At 39.6% G+C, this 13,429-nt stretch overlaps 1 protein-coding gene across 3 annotated transcripts in view; it reads left to right on the forward strand.

Moving 5' to 3' along the window:
- The window catches only part of MTMR4 (myotubularin related protein 4), a 55,226-nt gene that overhangs the window by 21,335 nt on the left and 20,462 nt on the right, over positions 1-13,429 (forward strand). For all 3 annotated transcript variants that reach the window (XM_032215114.1, XM_032215115.1, XM_032215116.1), the window contains one exon: positions 11,308-11,397. In XM_032215114.1, the coding sequence (XP_032071005.1) occupies positions 11,308-11,397 (90 nt within the window). The remainder of the gene's footprint in view (positions 1-11,307; positions 11,398-13,429) is intronic.

Here is a 13,429-nt window from a genome sequence, read left to right on the forward strand (position 1 = left end):
GATCTTGATTCTATCCCTCTATTTATGCAGCCAATGTTCCCTCTAAGCTGTGGGGCTGCACACATGGCAACAAAACACCGCTCAGCAGTTTCCAACTGCCGCACAGTGGTTTTTGTGAGATGCCTTCCATGATAATAGCAGAGGAGAGCCAGCCCGGAGACAGCAGCGATCCAATCAGTTCTAGGTCCACAAGGCAGAAAGTAGCTGAGAGAAGGGTGCGGGGGTTGGGAGAAGGCATGGGACGGGCTCCCAGCAGCGGCTGCTCAGATTTGCCATGAGAACTCGTCTCTCCTGCCTCTTCGCTTCCCCGCTTGGTCGTTGGGCGGCAGATCGAAAGCGGGAGCCAAGCCGGGTCATTCCTTCCGAGAGGCAACTTTCCCATCGAATGACTCGCTGCCCTAGACTCCAGGAGACCCTCTGAAGTCCCTCTTGCCTGGCCGGGATGCCAGCAAGAGTGTTGGGCTGAAGGAAGGAGGGATACATGCGCTCACTCTCATGAGAGAGGGGGGGGGGGAGAGAGTTGGTGGGCAGACTTAGCACTTTGTTAAGTTTGTTTCTCTGTGTGTTGTGTATATATACATGTCTCCATGGGTGCTGTTAAGTATATCTCCTTTTGGAGACTAGAGTTGAGTAGCAGAAGGTAGCAAGGAATGTGCCCCTGAATAGTCACACTATCAATTACAGCCGCCGAAGTTAAAACAAGGATAACTTTACTTGCGTTAACAAAAATAAAGTAGGATAAACATTCTCCAAAACAAGCGATAAGTAGTCTTGAATTATATACACAGTCTATATGATACAACACGTTGGTTTACAGATGCTCAACTCACGATTCACCATGTAGACAGGTAATTAACATACAGAGTAGCCACCATCCAATATACAGTATTCAACTCCAATAACAAGCACTGAGAACATACAGGAACAACCAGGAACAAACAGTAGTAGTTCCTACTCCCTCTTATGGCCGATTAAAGCAACAGCATCCAATCGTATCTCACTTGAGCATTTAAAGTGACAGATTACATTATTTCAATCATGGCTTATATATAACATCCCTAACAGGTGCAGTTGTGCAAGCATTTTTATCCTCTTTAAAATAATTTTTGGATTTCTCCTCACCAAACCTTTAAGACTGAAAGAGTTAAAGTTGAAATATAAAGAGATTGTCAATCGCCATACTGTTAGATTGATAGGCAATTATGGACTATCTTGATTAGATCCTCCTTAGAAAGAATATGCTACTGTATGGTTGAGAAGAAGATCAAACTTCATTCCATGGAAACCCAACAAAGTTCATAGGGAGGGTTTCTTTCAATGATGGGATTCTTGGGTCAACAGTGAATATCAGTTATCAAAAATGTAGGTAGAAAATTAAGCAGGCAGTAGGCAATTACAAAAAGGGAAGCCAACTTTCTGAATTCTGTTTCTTTGCACTTGGTGACATAAATAGTAATGTTCTGAAAACCTGACCTAAATTACTATATATTTTAAATAGCTGTAAAGCTATGCTGAAAAAGTTGTTCTCAAGGTATTGTGATAAATTCAATGAAAAGAAGGGAATTCTTGATGAACTTAAGGAGAAATGAGAGTATTGGATAGTAAATGGACAAATAAAATTACCAATTAAAGAGAGTACTTGCACCTCAGGGTTGAAATGAGATGTTCTCTCATTTCTCTCTCTTTCTCTCTCCTTCTTTCCAACTCTTCTGTCACTTTCTCCTTCTCTAGCTCTTTCTGTCTCCCCTCTTTTTTCTTCGTCTCTTCCTCTCTCCCACTCTTTTATCACTTTCTCTCTCTCCCCTTCCCCCTCTACTGCCCAACCTGTCCCCATACTTATCTTCGACTGATCATGTTTGCAATAATTTACCTTCTTTTCTAAATAGGCGCAGTTCCCTTACCGGATCCCTCGCTCACTCAAACACACATGCACGCATGCACAAAACCATTTTTCTCCATTCCAATTTGGATCCTATAAATCAATTGCTCTGTGAAACATCTGTGAAAAAAATTCAGGTGCTCAGGCATGAAAATGTGCCGCTAAAACACTATACTTTTTCGCACACACTGAAAAAAAATTAGAGGGAACATTGTATGCAGCCTAAAACTGTGTTGGCTTTCTTGGCAGCTACTGCACACTGCTGGCTCATATCTAAATGATTGTCCACCAGGACTCCCAAGATCCCTCTCACAGTTACTACTATTGAGCAAGTTACCACATATACTGTACCTATGCTTTTTGTTTTTCTTGCCTAAATGTAGAACCTTACTTTTAAAATGGTGTAATTTAGAACCATTAAATTTCATTTTGTTAGATAGTGCCCAATGTTCAAGTCTGTCAAGATCCTTCTGTATCTTAAGCCTATCTTCTGGAGTGTTGGCTATTCCTGCCAGCTTGGTGTCATCTGCAAATTTGATAAGTTCCCCATCTATCCCCTTGTCCAGATTATTGCTGAAGATGTTGAAGAGTACTGGCCCTAAAACAGAGCCTTGGAGTAATTGCAACTTATATATACAGTAAATGATGAAAATCTACAGTAAAGCAAATGAATGAATTTGAATATTTTGGTAAAATGTTTATAAGATGGGAAAATGGATAAAGAATATTAAGATATGAAAACTATGATTGAAAAATAGTGAGTTAATTGTGTTCTGTTGCAAGGAATAAATGCCTAAATAAGTGAAAATGGCTATGTGTAAGGATATTCTTCCTCAATTCAAAGTTCCTATTTCGTTATATCGTAGCCCATATTGAGTGTTAAGAAAACAAAATAAATTGTATGCAATGGGAAATTTAAGTGTATGCGATAAGAAAGAAAAGATATGGTCAGGAATGAATGAGTGCTGAAAGAATAAGGATTGAATACAAAAGTAAATGACTCTACAAAGGAAAGGAATGAAAACTATAAATAAATGTAGCTAATGGGATTCATATAACTAACTAGTACAAGCTTGACTTTTCCAGAAGGGTTTGAGGGACCGATTGTATACATGTACATATATATTACGTTTGCCAATGTGTGTGCATTTGTCTGTGTGTTTCTGTTTTTTATTGCCTGGTCGTTGTTTAAAAGTAAACTCTATTTTTGTTTTATTGTTATTTTAACATCTGTAAACTACTTGAATGGAGGATGGAGGCATAGAAAAATTGTAAATTTATTTTTAATTATTTGGCTTATTATTTCTTCCTCCTTTTCTATGCTCTAGTCTATACAATGTTGCTTACCTTGAAAAGCAATAATGTGATGGTTATGTATGTTTGTAGAAACTGGCAGTTTCTCTTGGTCTTCAAAAATGATGGGCTTCTTCCTGTATTTTTTGTTTAATTAGAATTTTCAGACAGACCACACCTCAAGTGTGGTACAAGGATGGATTTTTGTATTATAAGGGGACTGATTTAGATCACCTTGGTAGTCCTTTTGTAACAAACCCAAAGAAACCCCTTCCCCTATAGCTACCAGAGGCATAGCTTTTGAAAGCCAGTTTAGAATAAAATTTAAGTATTATAGTATTTTAAAATTAATTTTGTCTATTTAATGTATATGTCCCAGAAAAGCTTTAGCTATAGGTCAGAGAACATGTTGAAAATGAAAATATACAATTTGTGTACACAGTTCTCAGATTGTGTCAGGTTTTCTGTGAACTAGGGACGTTTCTGAGATGTCAGCTGTATATTTTTTGGCACATGGCCAGAGGAGATTGCAGCCTAGCTAGCTATGCAGCAGAGCTGGCAGATCCTGTGTCCCTTTGGCAGAGCTCTGCCAGGAGGATTTCCATCCTTACTGTGGGAATATAAGCACCAAGCTGAATCCTGACTGTTTCTTTCCCTTACTGTAATATACTGAGCTAGGTGGCGGCTGCTATTGTTCCCAGACATTCCTGCACATGCTGCCTGGCTGCTAAGCTGCATACCAAACAGTCTTGTGCTGTAGCCCCACGATAGAGGACAATGAGAATTGCAGAGCCATGAATTCTCCTCTGTCGCTGACGTGATGACTCCATTTTCTGTGTTTGCTGTCAGGGAACCCCTAGCATGGCAGAGCTTCATCTTGGTTTCATCAGAGGGAGGTGGAGTCTCTCTTCCTCCTCCTTCTCCTGCCTTTCCCTCCCCTCCATTGTCGGCAGCTGCTGAAGCAGCCAGCGCACCTGCTCCCGTCTCTGGCGACAGAGATGCTCTAGCCGTGCTTAGGAGGTTGCTTTTCTCATAGTCTGTCTGCCTGAGCCATTGATGCCAAGGGGGACAGGGGAAAGCAATGCCACTTGCATGCCCCAGGCACAGCAAGCTGCTTTGGAAACGACCATGACTCTGCCGGCCCGTGTCTCCTGTTCCATGCTGAACTGCTTTGTAAGTAGGTTCCCATTTCCCACCCTTTTCTTCTCTCCAATGACTGCATGCTAGGCTGCTTCTCAGACTGCATTTCTCTCTGCATTTGATATTTTGGGATGGGGGTGGAGCGGCGGAGCCAGGAAGAAAACGTACTGTCTGCCTGGAGACATATGGCCCTTTTTACGACTCTTCCTAATGCTTGGGGAGTGGCTTTTCTTCCCCATTCTTCTTCCTTATCTTCATTTTACCTGCTTCTTGTTGATATCCTTGTTCTGTTTTTGAATAATTCCCAGAATATATACCTCATCGTCACCTTACACGTTCCAGTTGGGATTGCCAAATTTATTCCAGTGATCTCACTGAAGAAAACTCTCTGAGCAAAATGTACAAGGAGAAGTTTGGCTTTCATAATCTAGGGCATTACTGTATTCCAGTATATTGATGTTGGCCTGCTGAGAACAGGTTCACATTCTACCTACAGAACCTGTGATTCCCACTTTCTGGCTGCTTTGTACTTCATTGAATCACAGCCATGTAGCTGCCAAAGGGGTGGTTTAGGTTTACTGAGACCTGGGTCGTCCTATTAGAATTCCCCACTGTGCTTGCTAGCATGTATTAAATCCTTTTGTGATATAAGGGAAGATGGAAAGTATGCTGCTTCATATTTCATACCTACTTCATACCAATTGAAGCTGGCCTCATAAAGTAGGCAGCATTTGGCAGCATGTCTCAGTACAGTTACTCAGCATGGTGCTCTACTAACCTCTGGCCTCCAGAGTACATTCTGCTAGGATTCTGACATGAACCCACTGAGAAAAAAACTTGAGGAAGAAGCATAATAAGAATAGAACTTATCTGAAAATACGAGTTTGTTGGAGAAGTCATGGGAATATTTGCTGGGAGGCATAAGGGTTCTCAAGGTTAGTTAGCTGTTTACAATGTCATATAGGTGAAAAGTTGTCCAGATTCTAGCTTTGATGATATTGTGTCGGTGCCCAAGATGCACAGAACCTATCCGTTGCTAGTGTGTCTGAAAAGAGGTTTAAATGGGCAACCGTAGGGAAACATTTGTTCAGTGACAGAGCAGACGCAAATGTTAAAAGCAGGACAGACATTGTATGATTCACTCCGTCCAATTGGCACGATAATCAATAAAAGTGCTATATACACAGGTTAATAAAAGGGAATGGATGCAAAAGACTGATCTGTGCCCTCTGATTTCCCTGGAGGTGTGGTCTCAGGCTTTATAGGTCTGGATCTGGTCAGTGCCTAAATGGGAGGCCAGTTTAGTTTCATTTACTGTAAGTAGCAGGATCGAGAAATATAATAGACAAATGTTAATTTAATTAAGATATGAAAACCTTTGCTATTTATGGGAAAAAATATTGAGTACGTATTTAGATGAGAGAAAAATGACATCAGGTATCTATGAAGGGGTGTATCTGTGTCTGTGTAGCAGCTTTGGCATAGCCTACAATGTTTATATTTCCAGGACCAATATGATAAAGTGTGTGTGAACACACATAGTTGTAGATTAAGATTAGTTTTAGCAGTTTCATCCTATATGATGGGATGTTTCTGAGCATATCTGCCTGACTCCTATTAGTAACGTCATTGGGAATGACAATACAATGCAATGCAATGTAATGCAATACAATAGCAGAGTTGGAAAGGACCTTGGAGTTCTTCTAGTCCAACCCCCTGCGTAGGCAGGAAACCTTATACCGTTTCAGACAAATGGCTATCCAACATCTTCTTAAAGACTTCCAGTTTTGGGGCATTCACAACTTTTGGAGGCAAGTGCTGTTCCACTGATTAATTGTTCTAACTGTCAGGAAATTTCTCCTCAGTTCTAAGTTGTTTCTCTCCTTGATTAGTTTCCACCCATTGCTTCTTGTTCTGCCCTCAGGTGCCTTGGAGAATAGTTTGACTCCCTCTTCTTTGTGGCAACCCCTGAGATATTGGAAGACTGCTATCGTGTTTCCCCTAGTCCTTCTTTTCATTAAACTAGACATAGTTCCTGCAACCATTCTTCATATGTTTTAGTCTCCAGTCCCCTAATCATCTTTGTTGCTCTTCTCTGTACTCTTTCTAGAGACTCTACATCTTTTCTACATTGTGGCAACCAAAACTGAATGCAGTATTCCAAGTGTGGCCTTACCAAGGCATTATAAAGTGGTATTCATGTGATCTTGATTCTATCCCTCTGTTTATGTAGCCTAGAACTGTGTTGGCTTTTTTGGCAGCTGCTGCACACTGCTGGCTCATACTTAAATGGTTATCCAGTAGAACTCCAAGATCCCTTTCACAGTTACTACTATTGAGCAAGGTATCACCTATACTGTACCTGTGCATTTCGGATTTTTTGCCTAAATGTAGAACCTTACTCTTTTCACCATTGAATTTCATTTTATTAGATAGTGCCCAATGTTCAAGTGTGTCAATAGCAATAGCAATAGCAGTAGACTTATATACCGCTTCATAGGGCTTTCAGCCCTCTCTAAGCGGTTTACAGAGAGTCAGCATATTGCCCCCAACAATCTGGGTCCTCATTTTACCCACCTCGGAAGGATGGAAGGCTGAGTCAACCCTGAGCCGGTGAGATTTGAACCGCTGAACTGCTGATCTAGCAGTAGCCTGCAGTGCTGCATTTAACCACTGCGCCACCTTGGCATCTTGGTGTCAAGATCCTTCTGTATCTTAAGCCTGTCTTCTGGAGTGTTGGCTATTCCTGCCAGCTTGGTGTCGTCTGCAAATTTGATGAGTTCCCCATTTATTCCCTCATCCAAATCATTGATGAAGATGTTGAAGAGTACTGGGCCTAAAACAGAACCTTGGGGTACTCCATGGCATACTTCCCTCCATGAAGATGCAGTTCCATTGAGGACTACACGTTGAGTGCGGTTGGTCAGCCAGTTACGAATCCATCTGGTGATGATGCTGTCCAACCCACATTCTTGTACTTTATCTAGTGGTAGATTATGGTCTACCTTATCAAATGCCTTACTGAAATCCAAGCAAACTATATCGACAGCATTCCTCTGGTCCACTAATTTTGTCACTTTGTCAAAGAATGCAATAAGATTAGTCTGGTATGATAAGAATAAGTACTTAGCCTTTGCATCTATTTATTTGTATATTAGGGATCAACCAAGATGTTGAGATCTAATACACAATCCATTATGCTAAGAGTATTCCTATCATGAGTTAGGTGCTAACATCTTGAATCACATCCATTGCTACCTGACATACTGTGTGTTGTATATTTGCACTAGCAGTATGCAAGATATATTGGATAGTTATTTATAGGAGAAATAACTTTTGACTAGAAATAACAGTTGTTTAATATATACCGCTCTCTTAAATTTTAATTATATGTTACTGAAAGCAGCTTTCTCCCTGATTTTTTTAATTTGGTCCTTTTTTTTCCTCAGTTTCAAATGGCTAATATTTTTTAAATTAAATGTGAATTTATTGATATTGTGAAATATTAATGTGAAATATTAAGAAACCTGTGAAATATTTAGAACAATTGATGTACATGGGTGTTTTAGTCTTGAATTTCAAGGGATTGTATCATTTTCAAGGTTTTTTTAAAAAAACATTTAGATGAACTGATACTTTATTGATTTCTGAGGGCAGAAGTGATTATTGGATTAGCAGGAAGCAACTCCATATCACTAATTAATTTTACTCTCCTAGCCTTCAAGAAAGGCATAAAAACACATGCTTTCTTGGGACGCACAGAGGAGCATATAACTAGGGCTGTTTCATTAATTTTAACATTCTTTCTTCTTGTAACTTTTATATATTGTTTTTATGCTTTTCATATTTTATTGTACACTGTCCAGAGTCCCTATGTGAGGGAGATGGGTAGTTATTAGATATGATAGATAAATAAATATAAATACATTCAGTTATCAACTTCAGAAAATAGTGTCTCCAGTTTCAAATGGAAATGTTTGGATCTAATAATGAGCTAACATTTTATGCTAGCTCCACAACAGCTTTACCATTTTTTAATCTGTGCACTTAACGTTATTTTAATATCTGGCTTAATGCTGCTCTTAGTGATAACAGTTGATTATACCTGGCAATGAAAATCTTATATCAGATGAAGAAAAATGGAATACCATTCCTGTTCCACACACAAATATAGGAACATTTCAGGTTACTGGACCACCTATATCAGCATGATCTACAACAAAAACATATATCAGGATGAAAGGTCTCATACAAAACTACTTTATACCAGCTCAGACTAATAATCCATCTGCCTCAATATTTTTACACAGACATTTTTCCTTGTTGTCTCCCCCTCCCTGAAACTCGGTCTCTTTGGTGTAGTGCATAAGTTCAGTGCTGGTCCTATCAACAAAAGCTAGGATTAAATCCACTTTCCTCTTAGTATTTTCTAAGAAAAGGTACCAGGCATTATAAGAAAATCCAGATAATATGATTTGCAAATACGTGTAATGCCTTGATTTCTCTGATATTCTTTTTAGAGGTGAATATTTATCCTTTAATAGTCTATTTTTTTCTTCCAAACAGTTTTAACAACATAGAAATTCTTCATCTTTATCCATCATGATCATGTAAAAAATATGCAGGCTAATCCTGGGGCTAGTTCGAGAATTTTAGGTATTTTCCAATCATGCAAAGCTGCTATAGCTTATTTACTTAAGAGCTTCTTCCGTATACTGAAAAAAATTGATTTGAAACAGAAAAATGCAATCTCGCCTAAGAAACTGCCCAAGGGCTTTCCTGGGCAAATATGAGCAATGTTAGGAAACTTTATTGTTTAGAATTTTAAAAATCCCTACTTTGCACAAATTAAAATGATAAATTTCTGCCAGACCGGAAAAAGTGATGGGATCTATCCACAGAACAAATTAGTTCATTTAATAACCATTTAGTCTCACCAACCTCTCTTCTATAGCCTTGTGAAACCTTCACAATCAGATAAAATGTGATTTGTTGTTAACAGTACTGATAATGTTCACTTTCAGGATCTATGGGGACTTTTCAGAGGTATTTGATTCATTATTATGGGAAACAAGAACATGGATTAGATGATCATTTTGAATATAATCCCTGAGGGATCCACTTATAATTATGATTATTAAAATAACTTCCTTGTGATAAATCTAGTTCTGAAAGATCCTTGGAATGGGATCGCTTAAATGTGTTAATAAAAGCATGGATGTTGAAATTATAATAAAAATATTTTTTTTAAAAAAATAGAATATCACTGGAAGACTGCAGTGGACTTTGATTAGGTCAGAAACCTAAGTTTGTAGGAAAATATCAGAAGATCCCATTCCCAAGTAGAGGTTAGGCCGAAAGTTCCAATTGTAAAATAGAAATACAGAAATAGTTCCACTGTAAGCTAAAGAAATTTAGCTGTTTTTCCAAATTGTTGTTACTGCTGTTGTAGCTGCTGCTACTATTACTACGCTATGTCATTTCTGTACATCATGAATGTTTGTGAAGTTAACCCTGGCCAGTTAATTATAAGAAGGAGCTAGAAGGACATTGTTGGAATTGCTTGTTGATTAGGAATGATTATATTTTTTTGCCTTTAATCCCAAACTGGTTTATTGTACATCTACATTATGTTTAGTAAAAGCATTAAATTGTATTTATGGATATTGGGTGCTTGGAGAATGTATATATACAAGACATCTTATCAACACTATATGTGGGTTGTGCATATGAGAGTAGTGGGGATGTAGTGTTATGTTTGTTATGTTATGTTTATTAGTCTTGTATGCCGCCCACTCCCGAAGGACTCCGGGAGGCTTACAATAAAAAGGGGAAAGGGAATAAATAAGTCAAACAACAATTTAAAATACAACAACATTCATAGTTACCGTGGGGCTGGATACTTCAACAGTGCCCGGCCTGCCAGAGCAGCCAGGACTTAGTAGCTTTACGGAAGGCCTGGAGGGTCGTAAGGGTCCGTATCTCCACAGGGAGCTCGTTCCAGAGGGCCGGAGCTGCAACAGAGAAGGCTCTCCCCCGGGGGGCCGCCAGCCGACATTGGCTGGCAGATGGGATCTGGAGAAGGCCTAGTCTGTGCAATCGAATTGGTCTTTGGGAGGTAATTGGCAGGAGGCGGTCTCTCAGGTACCCAGGTCCGATGCCATGAAGGGCTTTATAACTCACGAGGTAATTAGCACCTTGAAGCGTGTCCGGAGACCAATAGGCAGCCAATGCAGCTCGCGGAGAATAGGTGTAACGTGGGTGTACCTAGGCGCACCCACGATCGCTCGCGTGGCTGCGTTCTGGACTAACTGAAGTCTTCGGACACTCTTCAAGGGCAGTGGTTAGGAGATGGGCCCAAAATAAAGAATTCTGATTAATATCCACCCTCATTCATATGAGTTTACTGGGAAACTACAGGTAGTCCTTGACTTACGACCACAACAGAGCCCAACATTTCTGTTGTTAAGTAAACCATTTGTTAAGTGAATTTGCCCCATTTTATGACCTTTCTTGCCACAGTTGTTATGTGAATCACAGCAGTTATTAATAGCACAGTTGTTAAATGAATCTGGCTTCCCTGTTGACTTTGCTTGTCAAAAGATCACAAAAGGTGGATCACATTACCCTGAGACACGGCAACCATCATAAATATGAGTCAGTTGCCAAGCCTCTGAATTTTGATCATATGGCCATGGGGTTGCTGTAGCAGTTGTAGGTGTGAAAAGTGGTCATGTGTCACTTTTTTTAATGCCTTTGTATCTTTGACTGGTCACTAAGTGAACTGTTGTAAGTCAAGGGCTACTTGTATTGATCAATCACTATATCTAAATGCAATGTATCATATATGAATCAAAAATTCCCTGAGACAGTACTATGTGACACCTTGAGTAAAAAGATGGAATTCATAAAGAAATACGTAAATGTTTGATATATTTTGTCAGGTAATGATCCATGTGCATCTCTAAGCATTTGTTTTTCTGTTTGGTTTTTAGGGTGAAGAAGGCCCCCCCAGTCTAGAATACATCCAAGCTAAGGATTTGTTCCCATATAAAGAACTGATTAAAGAAGAAGAGTCTTTACAGGTAAGTTACTTGGGTTTCACTAGCAAAGGAATGGTGTATAACAAAACCAGATGTCTGAAGTAGGGACAAAAGATGCAAAAAATATATGTTTCCATGCAGTTGGTAATTGAGGAGACTAAAATATACAGTGCATTCAAAAAGTATCCAGACCCCCTTCACTTTTGTCAATCTTATTATGCTGCAGTCTGAGTCTAAAGTTGTTTCATTTTTTTCTCATTAATCTACACTCCGTACCCCGTAATGATAAAGTGAAAACAGAATTTTAGAAATGTCTATAAATTTATTAAAAAGAAAAAAACTGAAATATCACATTGGCATAAGTATTCAGACCCTTCACTAATACTTTATTGAAGCAGCTTTGGCAGCAATTACAGCCTTGAGTCTTTTGGGGTATGATGTGACAAGCTTTGCACACTTGGATTGGAAGATTTTCTGCCATTCTTCCTTGCAAATCCTCTCAAGCTCAGTCAGGTAGAATGGCAACTGTCAGTGGACAGTCATTTTCAGGTACCTCCAGAGATGTTCAATAGGATTCAAGTCAGGGCTCTGGATGGACCATTCTAGGACATTCAGAGTTGTCCCTAATCCACTTCTGTGCTGGCTTGGCTGTATGCTTAGGATTGTTGTCATGTTGGAAAGTAAACCTTCAGCTCAGTCTGAGATCCTGAGTGCTGTGGGAAAGGTTTTCATTGAAGATATCCCTGTACTTTGCTCCATTCAGCTTTCCCTCAACCCTGACTACTCTGCCAGTCCCTGCTGCTGAAAAATACCCCCACAGCACGATGCTGCCGCCGCCACCACCATGCTTCACTGTTGAGATTATATTGGCCATGTGATGACATATGACAGACATAACATTTAGAATTGAGGCCAAAGAGTTCAATTTTGGTTTCATCAAATTAGAGAATCTTGTTCCTCACAGCCTGAGACTCCAGTGCTTTTTTGCAAATTCCATGTGGGCTTTCATGTGTTTTGCATTGAGGAGAGGCTTCTGTCTAGTCACTCTGCTATAAAGCCCAGATCGGTGGAGAGCTGCAGTGATGGTTGTCCTTCTGGAACTCTGTCCCACCTCCACACAGGATCTCTGGAACTCAATCAGAGTGACCATTGGGTTCTTGGTCACTTCTCTTACTAAGGCCCTTCTCCCCAGTTGCTCAGTTTGACCAGGCGACCCGGTCTTGGAAGAGTCCTGGTTGTATCAAACTTCTTCCACTTGAGAATTATGGTAGTCACTGTGCTCTTAGGAATCTTCAATGCAGCAGAAATTTAACTGTAGCCTTCCCCAGATCTGTGCCTTGCAATAGTCCTGTCTGAGCATTGCAGGCGGTTCCTTTGACCTCATGGCTTTTACTCTGCTACAGTATGCATTTTCAGCTGTGTGAGGCCTTCTACAGAGAAGTGTGTGCCTTTCCAAATCATGTCCAATCAATTTAATTTATCACAGGTTGCCTCCAATCAAGGTATAAAAACATGTCAGCAACGATCAAGAGAAATGGGCACTGGAGCTAAATTTCAAGTGTTGTTGCAAAGGGTCTGAATACTTAATGCCAACGTGATATTTCAGTTACTTCTTTTTAATGAATTTACATACATTTCTAAAATACTATTTTCACTTTGTCATTGAGTGCAGATCAATGAGAAAAAAAAGAATTTCTACAGCTGTAGAATCAGGTTGCAGCATAACAAATTGACAAAAGTGAAGGGGGTCCGAGTACTTTCTGAATGCACTGTATGCTTACAGCAGTAACTGCAAGTACTTATTGTTGTTCAAATGCCATTCAAGTCTTTTTTATGCAGATCTATATATTTTAAAAACTCCGCCATGGTTTTCCGATTTTGAAGTCAGAGTATATTAAAGTATATGTGCAGCAGCATAGTATGGGACAGATACTTTTTCTGCTCCATTATCTCCAGAAAACAAACACACACACACAGAACACAAACACCAAAAGAGCACTAAATTCCTGGGTGATTGATATTACAGTGAAAAAGAAGTCATCCAGGTACACAAATCTCTTTTGCAGCCCAATTC

Source organism: Thamnophis elegans, chromosome 4 (genome assembly GCF_009769535.1).
Source record: "Thamnophis elegans isolate rThaEle1 chromosome 4, rThaEle1.pri, whole genome shotgun sequence".
NCBI classification, from domain to species: Eukaryota; Metazoa; Chordata; class Lepidosauria; order Squamata; family Colubridae; genus Thamnophis; species Thamnophis elegans.